General features: G+C 42.1%; 1 protein-coding gene across 12 annotated transcripts in view; it reads left to right on the top strand.

Annotated features, from left to right (window-relative positions):
- tns1a (tensin 1a) overlaps positions 1–25,106 on the top strand; it is an 87,115-nt gene that overhangs the window by 26,513 nt on the left and 35,496 nt on the right. For 10 of the 12 annotated variants that reach the window (XM_034864720.1, XM_034864721.1, XM_034864727.1 and 7 more), the window contains exons 4-8: positions 17,083–17,121; positions 18,568–18,609; positions 23,225–23,274; positions 24,096–24,267; positions 24,406–24,456. In XM_034864720.1, coding sequence (XP_034720611.1) covers positions 17,083–17,121; positions 18,568–18,609; positions 23,225–23,274; positions 24,096–24,267; positions 24,406–24,456 — 354 coding nt within the window. Of the gene's footprint in view, positions 1–6,055; positions 6,304–17,082; positions 17,122–18,567; positions 18,610–23,224; positions 23,275–24,095; positions 24,268–24,405; positions 24,457–25,106 lie in introns of those variants that run through there. The other 2 variants (XM_034864725.1, XM_034864717.1) reach the window with 2 other exon arrangements.

Below are 25,106 nucleotides of genomic sequence, written 5' to 3'. Positions count from 1 at the left end.
GTGTGTGTGTGTGTGTGTGTGTGTGTGTGTGTGTGTGTGTGTGTGTGTGTGTGTGTCTGTGTGTGTGTCTGAGAAGACAACATGCCATCACTGACTAATAGTGCTGTGAAAGAAAATGTTTGGAATTTTGTAATTTGGATAAAAATGAGGGCTTTGGCATGATTTCACTATTCCTTATTTGCTAATGTGCTAATCCCTAAATGGGTTTACTTGAGACCAATTATTTGTTTTGGCTTTATTCAGTGAAATAACCCTTGAATCAAAAAAATGACACCATGGCAGTGGCACGCTCATTGTTTCAGGCCAATAAAGCACGGAAAAGTAAAGCCACTGTGCAAATACAAGTGTGGATTTAGGCAGACGACGATGCTCTCTCCGGCTGACTCTGCGCTGACCCTCGGATAGTAAATTTGTCATGAAGCACAACGAGGTCGTCGCCAGCGGTTTGTAGTTCACCAGACGTGAAGATAACTGCTGCGCGGCATCGACTACGTTTTATGTGTTTATTATTGCAAGCTGCCACAACTTCCCTTGTTATGCCGTATAGTAACCACAACATTAAAATACCATTGTTTGAATGCTTTAATGGTAGTGTTATTACATTTTATGCAGCATCTCTGTGTTTTTAAGGCATTTTAATGAGGCCGTTCTGCTTTTAATGAGTGTGTTATAAAAGCAAATGTTCTTAACATATGATGTGAGACCGTATATGTGTGATTTATAAAGTGTCTGCTCTATACCCACTATAACTTAATAAATGTATATAAAGCAATTAGGCAATTTTGTTTTCCACAAGATTAACGTTCTTTTTGGCCTAGCAAACTTTTTTCTCATACTGTAACTAGTTACATTAGAAAAACTACAACACCACACCGGATCTTGCTAGACCAGAACCAAACCAGCAGGACGTGTAGAGCAGATAAAAATGTATTATTAATATTGATTAATTATGAGTTAATTATGAGCACTTTTAAAAATATATATATATATATATATATATATATATATATATATATATATATATATATATATATATATATATAGGAGGCCGACATGTTGACCTCTCTGTAGATGTTATGATTGTGGATGATGAGGTGGAGGCTTGTCCGTACAGGGGTGCTGTGGCTGGGATGCGGCCCAAACTCTGGCTAGACACCCAAGTTGTGGGCTGGAGACAGATGCTCTCTGTTAGACAGCGTGGAGGTGTCGGGTCCTCATACCTGACTCCAGCTGTGGATTCTGTCTTGTAAGTCATGCTGGGGAACTTTGCTAAAATGAATTAGATGAACACTTCTCAAAGGCAGAAACCAGTTGTGGACTGTATGTATAGTTCTATATCTTTTAGTTCATGAGTTGTTCCTACTGGTTTTTACGGAATAACTCCTTCAGGGCCACATGTAGATCACCACCCTCCACTGTCATGATTCAGGGATCCATTTTGGCATCATTGCAACTAAAATAAGCTAACAGATCCACCCGATATTTCAGGGGAATGCAAGAACGTGTGTGTCTTCTTGTGTGTGCGTCTGTAAGCTTCCTGCTCTCTCTTACCCTCCATGGAAACAGGCCCTGATTATTCCCTAAGATTTATCCCTGCCATGTCTTGGAGGAGTCTCATGGAATGCCGCTGCATTGGTTTTTTGGTGTCCGATGGACTGGCGGGTTGGAAGTCACAGGCGAGGTTTGGCGGGGGAAGATCGGGCCGGAGAGGAATGATGGGAAGTGGTCGGACAGGGCGAGCGATAGCGCAAGGAGTTTGAATATTCCTCATGTAAACAACAGTTCTGGAGGGTGCTTTTGTCGTTCCTTGGCTGCATTCTTATAAAAATGCTGTTTACATGTTTGTGTTTTTTTTAAAGAGAACATTGTGGTCCTGTGTGACGTGCCATATGTGTCTCTGGGGTAATTTTACCTCCACCGCAAGACACATTTGTTTGGAAAACTCTGGAGAACTTCTGTTAAGCAAGATAGACGCAAGAGAGGGGAAATTTGACATTGCAGTTTAGATATTTCTGTTTCATTTAGCCTTGAACGTTCAAGTTTCGAGATTAAATCATTGCAAATTGCCCTTGGAAAAAGAGTTGAGTCTAGATAAGTTGGGCACCGCACACCAACAAACTGAAGGGAGAGTTCAGTTGATGACAATCAAATTTACCACACAGCTACAGAAAGGTGTGAAAAGTAGTTGTGGATTTAAAAAATAAAGCATATAAAGTAGAGCTGAGCAATAAAGGACTTTTATATTCAATATGTATATTTGATTGTTTCAAAATCCGACATGCCGATATATTGGCCGATATACTGTATATATATATTTTTTTAAATCCAGAAACGCGTTACAAAACACGAACAGATTTCCCTAACATTAATTATTTGTAGTTGTTTAGGAGTTCTCACTGAAATAATATGATGATAATTTCTTTTATTGTCACCACAGAACGGAGGAACATGAAAATATATTAAAGTTCTGATAAATAAAATGAATAGAAAATACAAACTTCCATCCATCCATCTTCGACCGCTTATCCGGTATCGGGTCGCGGGGGCAGCAGCTCCAGCAGGGGACCCCAAACTTCCCTTTCCCGAGCCACATCAACCAGCTCCGACTGGGGGATCCCGAGGCGTTCCCAGGCCAGGTTGGAGATATAATCTCGCCACCTAGTCCTGGGTCTTCCCCGAGGCCTCCTCCCAGCTGGACGTGCCTGGAACACCTCCCTAGGGAGGCGCCCAGGAGGCATCCTTACCAGATGCCCGAACCACCTCAACTGGCTCCTTTCGACGCGAAGGAGCAGCGGCTCTACTCCGAGCTCCTCTCGGATGACTGAGCTTCTCACCCTATCTCTAAGGGAGACGCCAGCCACCCTCCTGAGGAAACCCATTTCGGCCGCTTGTACCCTGGATCTCGTTCTTTCGGTCATGAGAAAATACAAACTTAAGATGTGAAACTCAAAGTCCTTTGAACAAAAATACATAAAAAAATAAAATAAATAATCAGTGTTGCCAACAGGGACGTTGCAGAACGCCCTCTGGTGGACGAACTATACAACGCCAACACACATAACGTGGTTGACAGTCCGTTTTTTTATTTTTTTTATTCATTTATCAGAATAATTTATAGCCATTGTAAATGCTGATACCAATATATCAGGAAATACCGATATTATAGTTTGGCTCTAATGTGAATATTAATTCATACTGCACACGCAGGACCAGTTTTATAATACCAGTTTTAATACAAACAGTCATGCTCAACAGGCCAGTCTGGACCAGGCAGGGACTAATAGGAGCAATTGAACCCAGCTGGTTCTCAGGGTTTAGAGACCATGTCTATCTGCCGCCGGCCTGTAACAGCACTCAGTGTTTTCAACACGTTTTTTGATCGGCGAGTTCATTTAAAAAAAAATCTCAAGACTTTGTTTACTTATCGCTGTTGTCAGCTGGAGCCGAACAAAGTGCTCTCGTAATCAGGCTTTTCCATTTCCTGTGGTTGTAGATGTTCACAGATCTTGGAGCAGCACCAGGGGTGAAACAGTAGGACGAGGAAGTGAGTCACGGTCGCAGTCCAAGAATAAAATAACAGAGCGTGTGAGACGCATTCAAACCCAAAGGAGCATGTTCCTGTTGACACATTTACAAGTCAGGTAGTGAGCATATACTTCTTTGAACATACTATTCTTCCATCTCTTATATATTTATAGTAATCTTTCCTTTCCTTATTGTCACCTGGTGGGAGGACAAGGCAGTGGGTTAATTTACCTCATTTTTCAATTTTAATCAAAGGTGATTTTCTTAATCATTAACTAAAAAAAATTGAAAAAAATGATAATGTGTTAATACCTCAAGTAGCAGTTTTTTTTCCAAACCTCACGCTAAGAAAGTACATCTTTATCTTTAAGCTATGAAGCAGATTTGGCAACCCAGTCACATGCTGAATGTCTATTTTTAGCAGATTCAATAGTTCCTTTGTCATGCCAAAAGAAAATCCAGGGTATACTACTGCCGCAAGGAGACTCAGATGGTCCTGTTTTATCTTTAGGAGCCCAAAATCCCTTTCTGTCAAGCTGAGCTCACGAGCAGCTTACATAACACGAGCGGTGATGTGAAGGAAACAGCTAAGCATGTTAAGAGAAGGAAGGATGAGACCTCAGGCTGATTCAAAATTCAGACGTTTACTGCTCATTTGTTTGTCTCTTGAGTGCACATTCCAAGCCTGGCTTGAGCTAAGCTGGGCCTCCTCCAGTGCACAATGTTGAGGTCAAGTGTTTTAAGGTCTAGCTCTTTAATCCGCATACTAACATGTGTGTGGATGTGTGAAAACTGGGAGAGGCCTTTTAATTAGAGCTCTGGCAAATGACATGCTCTATAAAACGCAACCCAGAGGCTCTTTAATATTTCAAGAGGCACGGGTGCAACCCCAGTTTACCACCTACTGTACAACTTGGGAGTATTTGTGTAGCCCACGTGCACGTGTGTTTGTGTGGACTTGGTAGGAAAAGAGTTAGACGTGAAACTATACATGTCATCAAAAGGTTAAAGAAGTCGCTTTTGCTATTCGGCCATTTACAGGCATCAACCACTTTCTTAACAGCGTTGTTTTACAGTTTTTTTTTCCTTTTAAGGTTCTTCCATTTTTTTTTTTTTTTTCCTAATTTTGCTTTATCTTCCAAAGTGTATGGAGCGAGACCAAAAACACAGCAAGACGTGCATAGAAGCAGGGATGAGGAGCGTTCAAGAATGTTGGCAAGCAAAAGAGCGTAACTGTCCAAGCATGAAAGTGAAAAAGGTAGAACAGGAGGGAGCGAGAGTCAGGGAGAGAGAAAATGATGACACACACACACACACACACACACACACACACACACAGACACACATTCACAGGAGCCAAGCCTCCCCATTCCTCAGCAGCCGTTCACAGAGGCAAGTCTGTTTTCCCCAGCGCGGACCCGTCACATCAAAGAGCCATCCCAGCACGTCGCCATAGTGACGCCCTTCAGCGGTATAGAGGCAGCGCCGTGGTCGGGAGATAGAGCTGGCAGACAAACTGGTCCTGCGGCCTAATAAGCGGGTGCTAGCTGATGACTGATGGTCCAATTTACCTCAGTGTTGGTCTGGAGGGGGAGCTAAGTTCACCCCTGAGTGCTTCAAACCCCCAACACTGGCAAATATATATAGATATACACATGTACTGTATAGATATATATAAGAAATTAGGGATTTGGGGGTATAAACCTGGGGGTACGGGAGTCAATGTGCATGTACATGTACGTGCATCCTTATAGAGACTCTATAGTAGCTGCTGGTAAAAGTACAGCTGTGCAGCTTTATTCTGCAACTCTAAGGTTTTCATTTGACATCAGAGATGATTGGATGTCAACCTGCACTGCATGGTATTAAGCTGTATAAAGAATATAGCTAGTCCTATTTTTGAGCCCTTACTTTGTAAAGCGGTATGCTCAGACTACTTTTTAGATAAGTTAAGATTGAACTTTATTCATCTGAAAAGAACATCTTTGTGCTTCAGATTATTGGGATACCTGGCAAAATGAATACAAATATAATCATAAATACGATGTATAAATATGTTCAAATAAAATATAGCTAAAATGAAAAACATTTGAGTTAAGAGAAAGTTTCTGCAGAACCAAAAACAGAAAAGTGATTCTTTCTCTCTCCGTCCCATTCTCCCTCTCACTCCCTCTGTCAAGCATGTGTCAACAGCTGCAGAGAAAGCTAGGTCAAGGAGGGAGGAGAGAGAGAAAGAGAGAGAGAGAGAGAGAGAGAGAGAGAGAGAGAGAGAGAGAGAGAGTGGGTTAGCAGAGGGAGGGATACAGAGGGATACAGAGGGATACAGTTACTGTCTGCCCCCGGACAGCTTTTGCTCTCTCGTTTTGGGTACCGGAATCATGAGGAGCCCCAAGCCACTTGCTTGGCCTTATAAAGCGTGTTTCAAGATTTCTTGGCAGTTGACAGGAGAAACCAAAGCCAACAGGACAAAGAGTGTGTCCTGGTCCAGTCCAGAGGCTGCACAGACATCTACATGCGCACACGCACATACACAGAGTCGAGTTCAGTAGCTCTCTGGCACGCGTTCGGGATTACTGCTGTTGTTTTGAGCAAGAGGGGCGGAGGAGGAGGAGGAGGAGGAGGAAGAAGAAGAAGAGGAGGAGGAAAGTGTCTGTATTTGGTACTCCCTCTCTTGCCCTCTTTCTCTCCTCGAGGGGGGTCTGAAGGCAAGGAAAATGCAGAGGTAGAAACCAGGCGGAGAGAGGAGAGAGCATGAGAAAAAGTGGCACCATTGTGCAGGTAAGACATCTGAAAGAGTACATTTTCAGATCCTTTTTTATTTTATTTTTTTTTGCAGTTCATTCCATCCGCAGTTTGCATGGTTTCCCTGTTGAACATGTTTTTTTTTTTTTTTAGCATTCTTACATTGCTTGATTTTGGAAAGCTCTTACTGCAAAAAATGGCTGTTGAACATGAGAGTTGAAGCTGTGCAACATTTTTGGATGTCATTTCAAAATGCTTTACTTCGCATGTTTTGGATGTCGGCTGAGTCTGCTACACACTCGTGGGAAAGCTGCTCCCACGGGAATGGGACAGATCCGGTTAATTTGAGTTGCCGGTTGAGGCTCCTGAACCCACAAGAAGTGATTTGTGGCGACAGAGTCGGACAGAGAGACCCGGAGCGAGTTGTCAACGCAGCAGGCGAGCGTGTGTTTTCTCTCTCGGCGTAACCCACGTGTGCTTCGGCATTACAGGAGATAAAGTAGAGCAGTTGGTCAAGCACAACGCTTTCAGGAAACGGCTTTTGCTTTCTCAGCCTTCTTTGCACTGCCTTCGTCTTCCGTTGAGTTTTTCTCACACGTTTTCTCTCTGGCAACTTCGAGAGAGGATGCGGACTGACGATGACAATCCCTCACCTTTGGCCTTGAGCTAATACACGGACGGCAGTTAAACAGGAATGGTCGAGAGGTCACGAGGCTTGTATGTCCCGTCTCCCACTCCAAGAGTCAAAACAACTGGAAGGAATGCAGTTTTATTACAGTGCCAAAATGAAACACTTTGTTTTGGGCAGAGTACTACGACACATTTGTCTTGAGCACTTCTCGAATTTTGCTTGAAGACATTGCATAACCTTGAACCCGATGCTCTTGCCCTGGCATCGCACTTTTTAAAACTGGTCATAAGTCTTGTGGAAAAATGTTCTACCACTCTCTCTACCCTGCCCAGAAACCCTCTTAAACTGCCAAAAGAGCCCTAACTCATGTCTCCCTTGTGTCTCATAACAAAAAGATGTTCTGTAAGAGTGATGCTTATAGAACGGCTGCTTTCCCTGTAGATCTATCCCTCCTGAACTATTTGTCTCTTCTACCTGTCTCTGCTGTCCTTTAATAACATACCTAGCTTCCCTCAGGGCAGTTCATCTTTTGACACATCAGAGGAGTGAAGCCTTGGCCGCCTTAAGAGAAATGTTGAGAAATGAAACATACCATAATTTGCAGAAAATCCTCTTGAAAGGCTCAAAGTAGATCACTTCGATTGCCAAGTAGAAATTCCTCTGACGTGTTTGTGCAGACATGCTCTGCTACGTCACGCATCACATTTTAGTTTTTCAGATTGACTTTTGAGATATTCTACTGTCAGCTTTTACGAGAAGAGCCCACGGACACAAAGCGCGGCTGGTAAACTGTGAAAAGTACAAGATCTCCAGCTGCGTCAGCTCCAAAGTATGTGTTATAAAAGCAGTAGTGACCAGGGAGGATGGCATTTAACATGCAACCACACAAGAGGCCAAGGCTGAATTAGCAGAGCCTCGGCCTACACACTAACTTATTTCTGTCAATAAGTGACAGGCTGGCAAAGAACAATGAAAGGCAACTTTAGATTCCAAGGGAATATCACTACAAAGTGTTTTCAGATTAACACTTTAAGAAAATTGCAGACATGTGCATAAATTGAGGCCTTTTATAGACATACCTGCAGCAAAAGAGTATTCAGAAATACCTTTGAGAATCTTAAGCACATGTTTCAATGCACTTTTCTTTGGGTATACCCTTGATTTGGGCTCAGCTTATTTAATTTTGCCTTGATGTGCTATTTCAATCAGTAGAGACTTCATTGCAGATACACAACGGTTTATTGTACATAAGCATCATTCGAAAAGTACAATAATGTATTTGGGGATTAGACTCCATTGAAATATTTTAAAGGGGTAGAGAAGCCAGACATTTCCCCCCCGATGGAGCCCAGACACTGGCGATGGTGAAGAAAGAACTCGGAGACCGAACGAAGGAGCCGTCCCCCGTAAAGGGACTCAGGTTGCCGATGGCGACCAGAGGTGGATGAGAGAGGAGGAGGGTTGCACATTTGACTGAAAGGACAGCTGATAGCAAGAGAGAAGACATTTAAAGCAGGATGTCGTGCTGTGATTGGATCATGAATTTCGTGGCCAATTTTAGTTGGTTTACTGAAAAATGAACGGCTCTTAACAGCTGGGTAGTTTTAGGAAGAGATAGCGGGGATTAAAGTTATTTAGAAGTCTTCCTGAAAGAATTTGCGCTGAGTCCCATTAGTGGTGGGAGGAGAGAGAGCATTCTGTAGCCACCTCTAATTAACCAGGAACCAACGCTGTCCGGCACAGTAATGATGAAAACCTTTCTAACTTCCATGGAAGCCTGGCCAGGGGAAACCCAGTCAGGTGATTTTTGAGTTGTAAACCTGCGCTTAATGTTCAACCTCTCCCACGATTGAAATGACCTAACATTCATGACATGCGGTTATTGCATAAAACTCCACGTCAGACTTTCAGATTTGGAGGTTTTCAACCTGCGTCCAAAGCTAAACAACAATTGCACATCTGCTATTCATGATTTTCTTGTTTAATGGAGTATTATGTTGTCTGTAGCTCACAGCCATTTGGTTGTAACCGTACAAGGGGTAAAGCAGCCGAGCCAGAGCCCGCTCACCACTCACTGTGGCTTGACCATGACCAAATAGCTGCTTCCTCAGTGATCCATGGTTTTTGGCCTCTTTTCACGTCCACTTGATGAAGTTCCTCTGGGCCTCAAACCCGACATCGGCATGTTGGTTTTGAGGTGAAATAATGTCAGTCTCTCTGTTGGACTCAAATCTGAGCTCATTGGCAATCAAAATAGTTGAAATAAGAAGGCGGTCCACTGTGATGTAGATCATTCTAAGTAACCTCCTGTATGCTTTGGTACTGGATGATTTTTATGCTTTTTTTACGGCGTGTCAACCATGTGGTAGTGATTTGGTTCTCATGTGAAAAAAATAAATCTCCTTTTTATGTTATCCTAGATGGGGGATTCTTCACAAGAAGACTGAGAATGTGTTGCTTTGTATCTTTCACGTCACAGAGAAAAAAATCATATCGAAGGTTGTTGTTTTTTTCGTCCAGTCTTGTCATTTGTTCGACCATCACAGGATGGTTTTTCATGCTGTGGGAAGACCTTGTTTGCGTTGCGCTACCGGGTGTCGATGGACGCCAGTGGAAACAGCTGGCAAGTTTGTTCTACTTTACAAAAACAATTATTTAGACTTCATCGGTATACACCGGCTCTTTTCCATCCTGTTTGGGTGGAAAAGCAATTTGACCGTTATGGGCCAGCCCAGACTAAAAAGCATGTTTCACAGTGTTTGATTCCAAATTTAGATATCCACCCAATAGATTAGACCCTTGACCAAAAAAAAACATGTTTACAGAGTGGATTCTCGGTTTTAAAGGATATTGAATCATCGACTGTCTTATAGATGATAGACAGCATTTTAGTGGCAAAACTTTCCCACGCAGTACTTTTTTAGTGGCAGCATTCTATATGAGTCGTATATTTTGCCATTATTTTACTAGAGCTTGATTTAACTCTCTTTTTAAATTCTACATCAGATATTACTCAGCCACTGACAACAACACTTCACACTGTAAGTGTGCTGCTGCCAGCGATACACTGTCAACCAGTCGAACACGGTGCGTTACACACTTGACGTTATGTCAAAATGTCAAAGAGGGAAAAGAAAAACGCTCTTCACCATCACAGCGTTAGGCGGATTTATTAGCCTTCCAAGTTAAACAGAAACCCAGCCGATGTATAAATCTCTCTAAAGGGGCTGTTTGAGCTCCAGTCCTTATTTGGCCCCCGTTTAGAAAGTGAAGAATTTACTTTCACAGGCAAACTGCCATCAGTGCGGCAGTGGCTCTTGTGTGGGCAGGAGGAGTGCTTGAGGAATTTGGTGTGTGGTTGGACCAATGGCAGGCACATTTATTGGAGCCAATGAGATGATTTATGCAAAGAGGCAAACATGCTTTCTCCCATCTGTTAGTAGTAGATAAACTAAGATCAGACTGATATGGCTGAGGGTTAAAAGGGCATAAATCTGTAGAAATATTGCAGCTTTTCAAAGTTGAGAGCACCAAAAAGGATAAAAAAAGTGGCCCAAAAAAATCATCTTCACTTCTAATGAGTGTTTAAATAATTAAAAAAAACTTTCAATGGGTATCTGAGGTAAGCCTTAAAAAAGATGTTCATCTCATCTACAAACATGTGTTTTCTCACCTTTTTTATGTGTCAAAATGCACAAAACCATAACAATAAATGCGCTGTCAGTGCAAGCTTATTGCCATTATTATTTGAAAAGGTGCAAAAGAAGAATGCAAAGGTTGCTGAGCAAGCCGGTCCTATTCCTCCTCAGTTACCGGAGGATGCTTGTTCCAGCCTGTTTGAAGTGTAAAGCAAAAATAGTTCATCACCATGCTGCTTGAACTGCAGCACGTTCACTCACGACACAACGATTCAACTCAGTGGACCAAGCTGCTTTGATATGCTGCACTCTCCATTTCCATAAAAACCTACTTAAGTACTTCAGCAGCAGCACTTTTGCTGAAGTCATTAAAGCTCTCTCTGATCCACACTCTCATTGTGCAAAGGGGGAGGGGGGGGGGGGGGGGGGGGGGGGGGGGGGACGAGACAGAAGAGGAAAGCTCTGTGAAGCTGTCGAGACTCACCTGAGACATTTGACCTTTGCTGCGGGTAATTCAACAACGTCCCGCCTCAGCTCAACCCTGTTTGCCCCCTAATGAGGCCTCCTGGCTGGGTTGAAATTGCGAAGAGGCCCCCCCCCCCCCGATGTCTTGCTTGACTCCTTGTTCTAGTTCCGTGGCTTCCCAGACGCCCCTTGTGACTCGATGAGATTATAAGCTACAAGCTGTTTTAAAAGCCTAAACTCGCTTTGACTCTTTCTCTCGACGTTGGAGAGTTTTCTTTGTGGTCTGCTGGTCCCGTGGCCGGGAGGTGATTGGGTGATCGGAGGCCAAAGAAAAGGTCAACACATTCATTGTTTGATGAATGCTGAATATTCGTTTGGCCTTTCCCTGCTGTGGTACATACGCTGAGGGAAAGATGCAAAGATAAAGACAGATAACACATAACACGAAGAGGCTTTTTTTTCCTCTTCTTTTCTCCCTACTGAGCTATATGAACTGGATTATTTGACAGATTTTGAGATGGCACAGATGCAGAGGAAATTCAGGTGTTAGCCTGGCCCGACGACGAAGTGTGTGGCAGGGCCTCTCGGAGATTCATACACTTTTATCCGTCTGAGCTGAGGAGAAACCACGTGAAGCCTGTATTAGTCCGGCTTCCAGCTGCACCCACCATATATGGATGAAGTCAGGGTAGCTGTTGTTCTCTCGCTTTGTTGCATGGAGATGTGGCGAGGATTTAGTTGAACTGAGACATGTCGGAATGTAAGATTGCTTTATTATGAAGTCTGTATTTTCTCTCAGTCTGCTGCTCCGGGTGTCTCATGACTGCCTCACTAAATATGGGATGATATAACAATATTTGCAAGCAATGTCCGTGTCTGATTTCTTGAAAAAAAATTTTGCATGCACAAATATGTTCCTAAAGAAAGAATTGGTTTTATCTGGTTGTAAACATACAGTAGCAACTGAAACTTAAAGTCATCGCTATACCTTTCTGACCTTTAGATAAATACTGGAGGGAGTCATCATCAGGACATTTGCAGGCGTAGGCTACATGACATACATGCGCACAGAACAGCACCTCCTGTCAGCTGTAAATAAAGGCAGATGCTCTTGCTGCGAGGCCCCGGGGCCACCGGCCAACACTGATATTTAAATGTCAGCCACGGCAAATGTAGTGTAGGCACTGTAAAGAGAAAGCACAAGCCAACTTGTTTAAGGCTTCTGGTACTAGCAAGTTCATCTTCTGTTGGCTTTGTATTGCAACACTGTTGTATTGGCGGACTCAAGGCACGTTTGCGTTGCATTTCAGACATTTACTGTTGCTATTTTAATCATATGTCACCTAAGAACTTTTTTTCAGTTCACTTCAAGCCCCGAAACACTTCATAAGTAAAGGTTTGTTTTCAAAAAATTTGAGGAATTTCAAAAAGCCAACATCAACGTTTCAGCTTTAGCACCAAATTGTCTCTTTACACATTGCTCTAGAAAAACTGTTTGTTTTGAACATTCGGATACAAAACACATGGGGATCAGGAATATGTAAATACCCTAAAAAAATGTACTGCACCCATGTTATGCTCATTTTCAGGTTCATAACTGTATTTTGAGGTTGTACTAGACAAGGGTTTCATGGTTTCATTTTCAAAAAAACACCATATATTTGTTGTACTGCACAGTGCTGCAGATCCGGTTTTCACCCTGTGTCTTTGAGTTTTTAGTTTTAGCTACAGAGTGAGAAATCTCACTTCTATACTATCTTTGTTGGGAGTCAAACATGCGCAATAGCTAGGTTAGATCTCATCAGCTAGACAACTCTTTCTCCAGCTTTGGTCAGTCCAAGGCAGGATTAGCTGGGAGACTTCTTCTAAACGAGGACAACTTGTGGAATACCTGCAGAACAGGGACAGGAGGTTCTTTTGGAGAGTGTGGTCTACTAGTGTGTGTTGTTGCAGTGTTTTGCCATTGAGAACAAGCTAGCATGCTAGCGCTGGCTGTGACGTAGAAAGCCGTGCAGATGTTAAACAGCTCACCCAAAGACTGAAGGCAGAGGATATTCAGAAACCTGTATCTCACTTAAAACAGAAGGGGTAATTTAAGATATGTGAAAAGGCCCTTGGACCTCAGAGCGTTCTCCCCCCCCCCCCCCCATGTAGCACAAGTACACTTTGAATTTCACAGTTATTGTATTCCATCAGATTGTTTATTGATCGTTTATAGATCTCAACATTTCCGACCACACTTGAAGGCAGCTTCAAAAGATAACAGATGGAGCGACTGTGCTTTTGTTGTTGTTTCAGGAAACAGTCAGCTGTTACAGAAACTCCTGGGCAGTTCAGTGCTTGCGTTTCGTTTTTTGCACCCTCATCGTGTTTTAAAACTTTCTCGCGGCAGCGATAGAGGCAGTGATGTCATAAAGTCATCTGAGCGTATTTCTTTTGCAAACAATCATGCTCAAGCATTCGTCCTTGTCATTGGACGCTGCCTTTTCTCTTCCTCTATTTTCATTATCAGTCACTTCCCTGTAGCACCTGCAGCAGCAACCAGTTGTAACTCATTCACTTTATTAACCCGGGGATTCAAAAGTGATGCCCTCCAAGTTGTGTTTCTCAAAAGGAATGGCTACTCTCACATGTGTACACATGCACACACAAGGATAAGGTCCGGCTAATGTTTGCCTTTTATTGAGGGGTTATTTTGACTGAAAAGCTTGCAAATGTTGGCTTATAAAGTAAATGCTATGGTGTTAAAAATGGCACCTAATGGCAGATTTTTAGGTATCAAATCATATTGCAAAGTGCATGTGTATATCAGTCGGTACATGGTAACGTAGTAAAGTGCCACTAATCCAACATGGAAATTGTTAAACTATCTCAGTAACCTCGTGGTCAGCTTCTTCATGTTTTTAGTGGAGCACATGACCGTATCAGCACTAACTGGTGGACTGATGCCATCTCATTGCATAACAGCGTGCACTGGTTGGGATCTATTCTGTTGCAATGTAATCCGACAACTGTATTTTTTTTGTAAGGTTATTTTTTGGGGCTTTATTTATAGTGACAGTGGGTAGACAGGAAAGGGGGAGAGAAAGAGAGGGGATGACACGCAGCAAAGGGCCGCAGGTTGGATTCGAACCCGTGTCGCCGCCAAGGACTCCATGGGACGCACGCTCTTACTGGGTGAACTAGAGGCCGCCCCCTGACTACTGGATTCTGATACGCTTGATGATGGCATTACAAAATGAGTCTTTTGTTTTCCCAGAGCAAACTAATTACAGCGACTTCCTTCCTGCCTGAATCTGTTGTCTTCTGATAGCGCGCTCTCATCTCACTGCCTGTAAACATCCGTCAACTCACAACAACGGTGCGACAATGGCCGCCGCACGCACTCAATTAACCGTGCGCTCCCACATACATGTTTATCTGTGCACACAAAAGTAAATACAATCAGATGGAAGTCGCTCAGCTTGCCAGGGAGGGCATGTTTGTGCATCGTAATCAGTGATTTGTGGTGCACGGGGTAATGCAGACTATTAGGAGCCACACTTGTCTGTCATGGATCCTATGAGCAAACTGTTTTCAGTACCAAAATGGCCTGCTATTTAAAGATGCTACATGTAGTGTTGCAACATCAGGAAATCAATACCGCTCTAATTTTGAGATGATAGTATAATTAGGGGACAAGTGATACTGTTGCTAAGAAGGCCTGGCAACAGGTACTGGCCCTCCACTATGCGATATACAGTGCTGGTGTGCCACCCAGTTGCATTTGTTGAGGAACCTACTGTTGTTTTACTATCCTTTAATATGCACCCAGCTAGACATAATAATATAAAAAGTCACTATATGGCATTTTATCAGTGAGCAGTAATCAAACAGCAGTAACTGACAGTCATTATCAACTGATGGAGCATTTGAAATGTTATTACATCTGCAGGTTTACTGCAATAAAGAACTGGTTGCTGGGAGTAAAACAAGCTTAAACAATGAATTCATCTGCAACTGTTTTAATAATCAATAAACCATCGGAAGTCATTTTCTATAAATCATGTCGCCGTCCATGCCATGTGCTAACGTAGCGCCATCAAACCGCTATGATTTGCCGCAAATAAACGCCAAATCTGTTGAGTCGTCTTGTAGTGGTGCGTCAAGTGCAACATACTGTCTGTTCCCATCCAATAAGATTGAGTTCGTGAACATTAATAATGGTAACTCCAGTAAAATGATTTGAAACTTGTTAGTGAGGACTGGATTAGGACTGGATTTAAAGCTGATTCTGGATTCCAACTTCCCCCCCCAGGTGTGTCTGTTAAAACACAGACGGAGATGACTTCTCTCTGTTGATGCTTTATTACAATCAAGCATCAGTACGAGCTTGGGCATGGGTAGCTCTGCTATGGCTGTGTGTGTGTGTGTGTGTGTGTGTGTGTGTGTGTGTGTGTGTGTGTGTGTGTGTGTGTGTGAAGTTCTGCAAAGAAACAATGACATTGTAAAGGCTGTCGTACACAATGCATAGGAATCATAAATGCTTGCAAATAATGATAAACCCACTAATAATTACATTATCTTCATCCAGGGTAACTGTAGCATGTAATTAATGCACCTAAAATACAAATGTGAGAAACGACGTTCAACAATCGCATCAATTATATCGAATCAACAGCCACGTGCAACGTAGCAACCTAACAGGTGAAGAACATAAACAACAAAATCACTAGCTAACTTTCTTTAAATGTGCCAGAACTATAGACCAACGCAACAACAGGCTTAAATGAACTGACAACTTCAGTTATACAATTTGCAATTCTCAAGGACTCACAAACACAACCTCAACTGATTATCCTCCGGACAGCTAGCTTCTTTTTCTTTTCTCTCACTTTTTTCTCCGTGTGGCGTGCACGCCCGCTCATGGTGTGAGGGGAGTGTCCGCGCTTTTCTCTGACATGCACTCCCAATCACACCTGAAAGACGACTTTTTGTTTGAAATTAAAGAAACGGGTCAATTTTTTTAAATGTAAGGAGTAGAAAGTACCCACATCCGGGTTAAAATGTAAGGAGTAAAAGTAAAAATATCTTAGAAATCAGTAACAAGGTGTTTGTACTCTGTTACTTTCCATCTCTGATACATATGATATGTACTGCAGGTGGAAGAGTAAAGTCAGTTAATGGTACCCTTTTCTCAATCACCTACAGACAAAGACGTCTGACTGAAGCTGTGATTGGTCAGTGTCCAACATGTCTCTGCCATGTCTCTCGGCCAAGTAGCAGCAGGAATTTACAACTCTATAATCACCTATAATCTGACACTACGGCCATCTGTACAGGCACCCATGATGTGCAGTGTAATCCCCATCACTATATGTTTCCCTGTCTGACATGTGCGTAAGGTGCAGGTGGAGTCACAGAGCAGATCAGGACAGCACCACCTAGTGCCCCCCCCCCCCCCCCCCCCCCCCTCGCTGCAGGGATACACTGTGTGCAACAGAATGTAAATTGGATTTCTCGCACGATGCTTGACCTAAGTCATTATTGAATACATGTGAACTTGCATTAGACATGCTTGATGAGGTTTTCACTTTGCATGGATTCTCTCAAACAGGACTAAAAAACATCTCGCAAAGAAGAATTACAAAGTCGTACTTTCGTGTGTGTGAAACTGAGAGCGTAATTCAACTGTTTTCTGACTGATACAGGAAGCGTACTCTCTTAATGTGAACTCGGTGCCAAATGTGATTTTGCCTGGAATGGCCCTGACATGTTTCCCACAAGTCAAATGGGCCTTTATTTATGAGGCAGTGGTTATTTCTGTACTGTTGCGGGCGATTTGGGTAATACTCAGGCATTCGGGAAGAAACACTCAGAGATGTCTCCCCCCACTCTGTTTCTACAAAAATAGACGCAATTCTTGCAGAAGTGTTTTTAAAAAACCCAGTCTTGCAGAGATGAGACGATGCCATTTAGTTTATGTCACTCTGTCATGTTGTTGACTTATTCCTTGGTTCTGCTTGTCTCCTCTTTTTAAACGTAGTCTACTGTACTTAAAGCGTTCCTGTACTCATGTTTTCTCTGTTTCTCCATTTACAGGTCACCACATCATGTCAAACAACTACCACCAATGAGCTGGTGAGTGTAACGTGTCTGTGTGTGTATGTGTGTGTGTGTTTGTGTGTGTGTGTGTGTGTGTGAATTTGTGCACACATGAGACTTGTCTTTAAAGATGTCGTTGACCTGAAATCCCCCTCATAATGCAGTGATGCTTTCTGGTCAATGAAGTCATATAAAAAGTGTCTCACTCACAGTCCTGTTTTATATTTTCAAGATTAACCACAAAATGCTATGACCAAATTAGGAACATTCCAAGCAAAAGTAACTACTTAGCATGTGTTTACTTTGGATGCTGGCCGTTTAAAATTACTGCGGCAGCTTGTTAAACAGTGCCCGGTTTTGTTTATAGAGCTCACATCACCCTCAGACGCTGTACTTAACTCAGTTAAGAGATTTTCCTCAACTCATGGATCACTGTCAAAGCATGTATACGTGTGTGTGTGTGTGCGCACATCTGTCTCACATACTTTCTTTCCGCTTACACATATCTTGACCACATTATCATTATTTTAATGTTTCTTTTCGTACTTTTACGTGTTGAGTATTTGGCCTGTCCTACTGTTAAATTCAGCCGTTGTTATCTTTTTTTTTACATTTTCTTTTTAAACCCAGCCCCAAATTAAAAGCCATTTGAACAAATTCCCCAGCTGATTTTCATGAATGGACTTCGCTATAATTATAATACCAGTTTAGATGATAGTCGTTCATGAGATGTTGCTGAAAACAACGGAAGTCAACCTTGAGCTAGTCTACTATTTTCAAGTCAAAAATGAACCTTTAACACAAAGTGTCTTTCTTTTGTTATAAAAGGAAGAGGTTTTGAGAACCATAATGGGCCTCATTGTCTAGTTAAGTTGACCCTAGGCAGTCCAAGACCAGGACTCTGTTCATCGTGTGCATGTATGTCAGCCTACATGTACATAGATGAAAGAGACGGAAAGAGGATTCTGTTGAAGGTTAATTGAATGAATGTGTGCCTGGTGTATCACTGACAGCCAGACATGGAGAAGGAGAGTTCTATCAAAGATAGTGTCTCTCTCTCTCACTCTCTCTCTCTCTCTTTCTCTATCTCCATCTCTTTATCTCTATCCCTCTCTTTTCCTCTCCCTCTATCTAACTCTCTCTCTTTCTCTGTTGCTCTCTCTTTCTCTCTCTATATGTGTATATATATATATATATATATATATATACATATATATATATATATATGTCTCTGCCTCTTTCGCTCTCTATCTCTCTGTCTCTGTCTCTTTCTCTTTCTCTCTATCTCTCTTTCTCTGTCTCTCTCTCCTTTTATATCTCTGTCTCTATCTGTCTTTCTCTCTCTCTTTCTCTCTCTGTCTATCTATCTATCTATCTATCTCTATCTCTCTGTCTCTGTCTCTCTATCTCTCTGTTTCTTTGTTTCTTCTTCGGTGTGAAAGAAAGACTAACCCACTGACTCTGTCTCTCTTTTCTCTCCAGCCTCCCACTCCTCAGCTGCCATTAAAGCATGTAGATACACCGGTGAGTAACACCTCTTCTTTATCAGTCTTAATGCCAAGTAGACATACTTTAAAAGCTGTTCATTCATAAATGGAATAACAATCCTCATGTATGGGGCGACCCTTTCACACATTCAGCTGTGCCCTTTTCTGTGTACTTTTCTGGGATCTTCCTACACAACATAGAGTATGGAGTCCAGAGTGTGGCACTGTTATAATTCTAGACCTTTTCTATGTCTGTTTCTATTCAATTGATAAATGACACATTTATTATACTTGATTATATTTAAGGCTGTCGAGCTCTGACCCAACAGGCAGATCCCACCACCTGTTCCTGCACACTGCAGAAGGTGGCAGCACTGTGCATGCACGCCAGTGAGCCAATCAGAGCTCCTGTTTCTGCCCTGTGGGTTGGACTTCTTTTAATCCCAGGTATCACACAGTATACATGACTTTAAATTAAGATGACCCATCCTTAAATCAAAGCAACCGTGAATTGGAATCTGTTAGTGGAAAAGGAGACATTAAGAGAAATGAAATATGGACTTTTATAGGCTGACACAGGAAATCAAATCACTAAAGTAATATTTTTAATAATCGGGTATATACCTAAAATGGGAAAAGCTGCCATGACATCTGTTGCTGCCAGTTTACGGCAAATTGTGTCTCGTCTGTGCCAGAAATGGCCTCGCCCGAGACTAGACAAGCATGTTTAGCTTGACATTGCTAAAACATGGGTGTGTGCACAGGGTGTGTGCACGGGCAGTGGGTTTCCAAGAAGGCGAGATTCCAGAAAAATAAGAGAGGAGAGAACCATTAGTAGTAATGCAGAAAGAAAACAGATCATTCAAGCAAGGAGTCACAAAGGCAAAGAAATTGTTAGCTTGTTTACGCTTTTTAGATTAAAAGGGGCTTCTTTTCATGAAACCAGAAGCAACGTTTATGCAAAAGATAAAAGCAGCGCATCCCTTTTTCTTCTCTTCTCTCTTTGGTGAGTCACGATAGTAAGTCCACGTTGGCGTCAGACGTCGCCTGAATGTTTAGATGGGCAGCAGGACTTGTGGCGGTGATTCAGACTCAGATTATAAACACAGATTGGTCTGTGTGTACACCGGTCTGTGTGGAGATTAATTCTCAGTCGGTGACTTCACACAGAGAAAGGGAGAAGAAGAAAATGGTCTAGAGAGTGATAAAATTAGTCCAACAAGAAGGGAATGGATGATATCTGAATGATGTCTTTAATTAAATAAAGAAGTTTCTATGGATACTTTAGCTTCCATAAGCAGCTGTTAATCCAATATATCTACAGCTACTGTTAACCACAATTACACAAAACGTCCTAGGCCTCTGTTAAAGTGCACAAGGAATCAGGGCTTTACACTCAAAATACACACTATCTTGTAATTTGTGTGATTGTTAACCATCAACAGGAAACAGATGCTGTTTTCCTTGCAATAAGAGGTGTAATGTTGTGTTCATGCTCTCTAATAAAATGCAAAAAACATCAAAACAATGGATTAAGGGTTGACACAAGTAGCAGCATGCTCATTGCAACAGCAAACAACAGGGTTTATGGGAAATGGCGGTGTAATTATGAGAAATTCTTGCACTAAAAATAGCAAGACAGAGGCTACATATTGTCTTGACCATGCTCTTGTTTTTTTAACTGTAATTACAGAAAGCTGTCATAAACAACTTGACAATGACATATTGGTGTTTTGAGAGTACAGAGTATAGACATAGCTCCTTGAACCAGACATTTCAGTCACAATCCTGATTTATCATCCATGTGTTGGATTGGTTGTTACATCTTGGCAAAGACTTTTGTCTTCCCATCATATTGGATTGCATTCATTTCAATTTTAATAGAAAATCTCTACTTTCTGGCTAGATTTCAGACTGAACTTTTTTTAAATTTATATATTTCATCTTGGAATCCTTGCTTTTTGCCTTCATACCCAAACCAAAAATCATCGTCATATAGAGATTGTGTGCGTGTGTGTGTGTGTGTGTGTGTGTGTGTGTTTGTGTCAGTGTGTGTGCATGCACAGATTACGAACAGAAGAGGGGCAAGTTCATATGGAATGTTTATTTGGTCAGTCATATAGGACTCATCCATTATGATTTTAGTTCTAAACGCCCTATTTTTACCATAATTGGGTCAGTTTGGGCCAGTCTGGGTCATCCAAGTACAATATGGGAATTGTTTTTTTTTATCTATTAAGATATTTTTTATGCTTTGGTATCATTTCAGTCACCACATTCTTAAGGATAATTAAGGTCAAACACATACAGTACACAAGCACATGGGAAAAAAAGGGAGTCAAGACAAGAGAAGCAGGGGGGAGTCTTAACGAGAGATGAGAAGGCAGAGGGAGGAGGAGTACCAGAGAATACAAAGTGGGCGTAAGGGAGTGAGAAAGCAGGATAAAGTAGGGAGAAGACAGTCCACAGGGAAAGGAGAGAAGGAAGCTGCATCATGATATGTTATGTAATCCCTGATGAAGCTAGGCACAAACAGAGCAAAGCCTACATCATCTTCTTCTATCATGGGGAACTGGATCGTCTTTGTTTCGAGCACGGTAGCACTGTGATGTGACAAGCTAAACAGTTAATTTTATAATAAAAATAGCAAAACTCAGAGAAGTGGTTCCCATAGCTATAACAATGGATCTGGGCAGCGTCTTTCGAGGGCGTTTTGCACTTCTGCGTTCATCCTGGAGGTGGAGCACTGGGTATCTGTTCCGCAAGGTAGGCCACACCCACACAGGAAGTCCAAAATGCGTTTTTGTGTGTGTGAAAAGTCTTATTTCCTGCTTACAAATGTGTCATTTTTAGTGGACAAACATCTTTCACAAGGTCCAGTAGTAGCTGTTCCGTAGCTTTTGATCATATCCCATGGTCTTCTTTAGCAGATTGATTTAAGATTTTTGTTGGTTTTTGATGAAATTTATGCGATAAATGTGCAATAAATTCCTATAGATTGAGCTAATTCAACTGTATTTCTTTGAAGGCATTATATTATATTTTGTAATTGTCAACAGATGCCATTAATTGAGTAAAATAAAAAATAAAGCATTAGTCTTTTCCATGTAGCATAAATTTTATATTTAATACTGAAAGTAGCAAACAAGTAGCGAATTTGTTAGGGACTATTTTCAGCCGTGGATGAATACCATGGGATTTTGTTTTGACAGTGAGAACCAGCCTTTAACTGTGTGGAAAGTGCCTTTAAATGGACACATAGTCTCCACTTTATATGCTGCATTGACTTTCAGGAGGCGTTCGTGCACCCGTGTTGCTACAAGACAACAGATTGTGCCCATGATGTGAAATGTACTGGCTTAACACCCCCCCCCCCCCCCCCCCCTCCCCCAAAGCCCCATGCGAACAGGCTGTTTCATTTTGCAAACACCAGCGTTCGTGGTCCGCCTAGCATCTGGTTCCTGTCAGATCTCAGAGAATGACGCTTCCCCTTTTGGCTCTTGGGGGTGAGATTAGCTTCATCTGGGAGAAGCCGCCGGGCATCAACATGGAGAGATTTGGGCTGCGTGTTTAACCTTACGCCACGATTAGAGACCCTTCTTGCCAATATCTCTGTTTAACCCCTTGACCAGCAAAGCTGAGCGCTCCCTCTTTCTGACGTTGAGGGAAAAAAAAGTAGATGATGTCACAGAGGATGTCTGTGAAGAGAAGTCCAGCTGTCATTCTATCTTTTTGGATGGCTTCATCTTCTCGGTGGTAGCTGACTCATAGAGACAAGCTCTCCTTTTGGGCCGACAAACGTAAGAGGAAGAGCCGACCCTAGCATCTATTATGCAGCGATTCCTCGACAGAGCAGCATATTTAGTAACGTTTTCCCAACTGCAGACCTGTCACAGTAAAACAGCCTGACTTCCACTCGTTTCTCAGTAAATAACTAGATGCTGGACAATTAAAGTGTGTGCTGAACTCCTGACTCCTGGAACACTTCCTCCTCTTTCCCTCCTTAATCCCTTCTCCTTCTTGCTTTTTTTTTACTGCACTTCTCGTTCTTCTTCTGGTAGCTTTTGTTCTCCTGCTTATTCTCCATTCCTTTTTACCTTTCCTCCATATCTTTCTCCTTCTTTTCTCCTCTTTTCTTCCTGTCACCCATTTTTATCCTGCTTCTTCTCCTTTCCCTATCCCTCTCCTCCATTTTCCTTTCCTTTCCCATCTTCCATTCTTCTTTTCCCCTTCATCATCCTCATCTTTTTTTGAACTTTTTCTTCTACTTCATCTCAATCATTTACTTATTTTTCTTAACCATCTTCTATTCTTTCTTTTCTCCTTTCTGCTGTCCTCTTGTCCTCACCGGTTTGTCTTTGCGTTGTTTTAATTCTAAACTTTATTCCTCCTCTACTTCTGCTGCTTCTCCTACTTGTTATACTTCTTCACCTCCTTGACATTCTCTGTTTGTTTCTCGTCCTCTTCTTTTCTCTCTCTCTGCCTTTCATTTTTGCGTGTGTGATCTGACTTTTCCCGAATAGGTTGTGTCATGTAACATCCTCAACATTATCAGACAGTTTGCTTATGATTCATCCCTCCCTCTCTCCCCTACTCTCTGCATATGTGTGTGTGTGTGTGTGTGTGCATGTGTGCGTGTGTGCTCTTTTCAGGGATCTACAAGGTCCTGCAAGAGTGTGGAGATAAGGCGAAAGCAGTCGGGGTAAGACACAGCATTGCTATATGATTGTATGCAGATGCACATACTGGATGTACACACACTATATTTGGAAAAATAAAATTAGAAATGGTGAAGGTATACGGTATAATTGATGAATAGATTAAGTGTATTTTCCCTCCAGCATCACCAATTCAACCAAAAAGTATTTCTGCATCTTTGTTCTGTTTAAAACCCTACTTTGAATCTATAACATCTTGAAAAGTCTAACTCTTAGCATTGACTCTGGGGTCAAAAACTGAAATAAATTCAGCAATTTGGTGAAGTTGTAAGTCCCTTAAATCTCTTGTGATCTTCAACTTGACTTTAACTTATGATGAACATCAAAAACGGATTGTTTGTGCTGGATATTTCTCCTTTCTTCTAGGAATGTAAATTATCATTCCACCTCTATTATTCTACAGGCATGGCTGTTTCTAATGCAGGGCTTTACTGTATGCTCCCTGGCCAATAAACCTGATCGCTGTTTGGCCGGTGAAATAGATTGCATAATATCAGCGGAGGTCATGTCAACACTCAGTGAAGGATTGTGAATGTTATCCTTTCCAAGAAATATAAGAGTGAGCTGCTGTAGTTTACATTTCATCGAGTGGATATTTGAGATGAACTCTGTCGTTAGTCCCCGGGAGAAATCGGAGAGTTCTAGTAAAGATGATAATCACTTAACATGTGAATGCAATTATGAGTGAACTAACCTTAATAGTCGCTTGGTTGCTGTCCAAGTGCTTAGGTGGTAAAAAAGTGAAAAAGCTTTCACTCCACAGTTCAGCGGGGATAATCACCTCTCCCTCCCTCTGCCTCTCCAGGAGTCAGAGTGTGGTTCAGGCCATGGAGGAGAGCTATGAGGTGGACCTGGTCTACATCACAGAGAGGATCATCTCTGTCTGTTTCCCCGCTGCTGCCGAGGAACGCAGCTACACCACCAACCTCAAAGAGGTGGCGACGATGCTGCGGTCCAAACATGGCGAACACTATTTGGTAAGCAATACAAAATCCAATGTATTTTGCTCTCAATGAAACTTGTTCACAAATACAATTGATACGTATTGCTCTTTGAGGGACGAAACACATTGTTTGGCTTTAATGGTTTTATGTTTGTTCTCTTTCTGATTTCAGATTCTCAACCTGAGTGAGTGGAGGAGTGACTTATCAAAGTTAAATCCAAAGGTACAAACACCTCAGCATCTGGATCCTCTTTGTTCCACACATACAAGCTATCAAGTGACCTCATGTTTGAGTTCATTTTAATTAATGTAGGTATATAAGTTTGCACCAAAGTGCTTCACAAAGACCAAAACAAACATAAATAATAATAATGTATACTTTAATTATCCCACAAGGGGGAATTAAAATGTACACTCTGTTGTTATTACACACAGGCCTGAATTGCACACACATGCACAGTACCTATACATGCACTAATGGAGAGATGTCAGAGTGTGGGGCGGCTGCCCATGGAAAGGCAACCCGAGCAGTTGGGGGTTCGGTGCCTTGCTCAAGAGCTCCTTTGCAGTGCCCAGGAGATGAACTGGCATCTCCCCAGCTACCGCCATACAGGGATTGAACCACCAACCCTCCAGTTCCAAACCCAACTTCCTTTCTGACTGAGCTGCTGCCACCCCTAAAAACCACACATACAGTAGATATACAGACATAGTGGAAATACAACACTATTCAAGTTAATATACAAATTACAACTTGTGAAATCCCATTGTATACAGTACTTGTATACATATACAGTGTATGAGGGGCCGTTAGGGACTTTACTCAGAATTACCTCTCACGAACACATGTGAAATGCTCTTACATACACTACT

This window comes from Etheostoma cragini, chromosome 24 (assembly GCF_013103735.1).
Source record: "Etheostoma cragini isolate CJK2018 chromosome 24, CSU_Ecrag_1.0, whole genome shotgun sequence".
Lineage (NCBI taxonomy): Eukaryota > Metazoa > Chordata > Actinopteri > Perciformes > Percidae > Etheostoma > Etheostoma cragini.
This window is presented reverse-complemented; position numbering and strand designations above follow the sequence as displayed.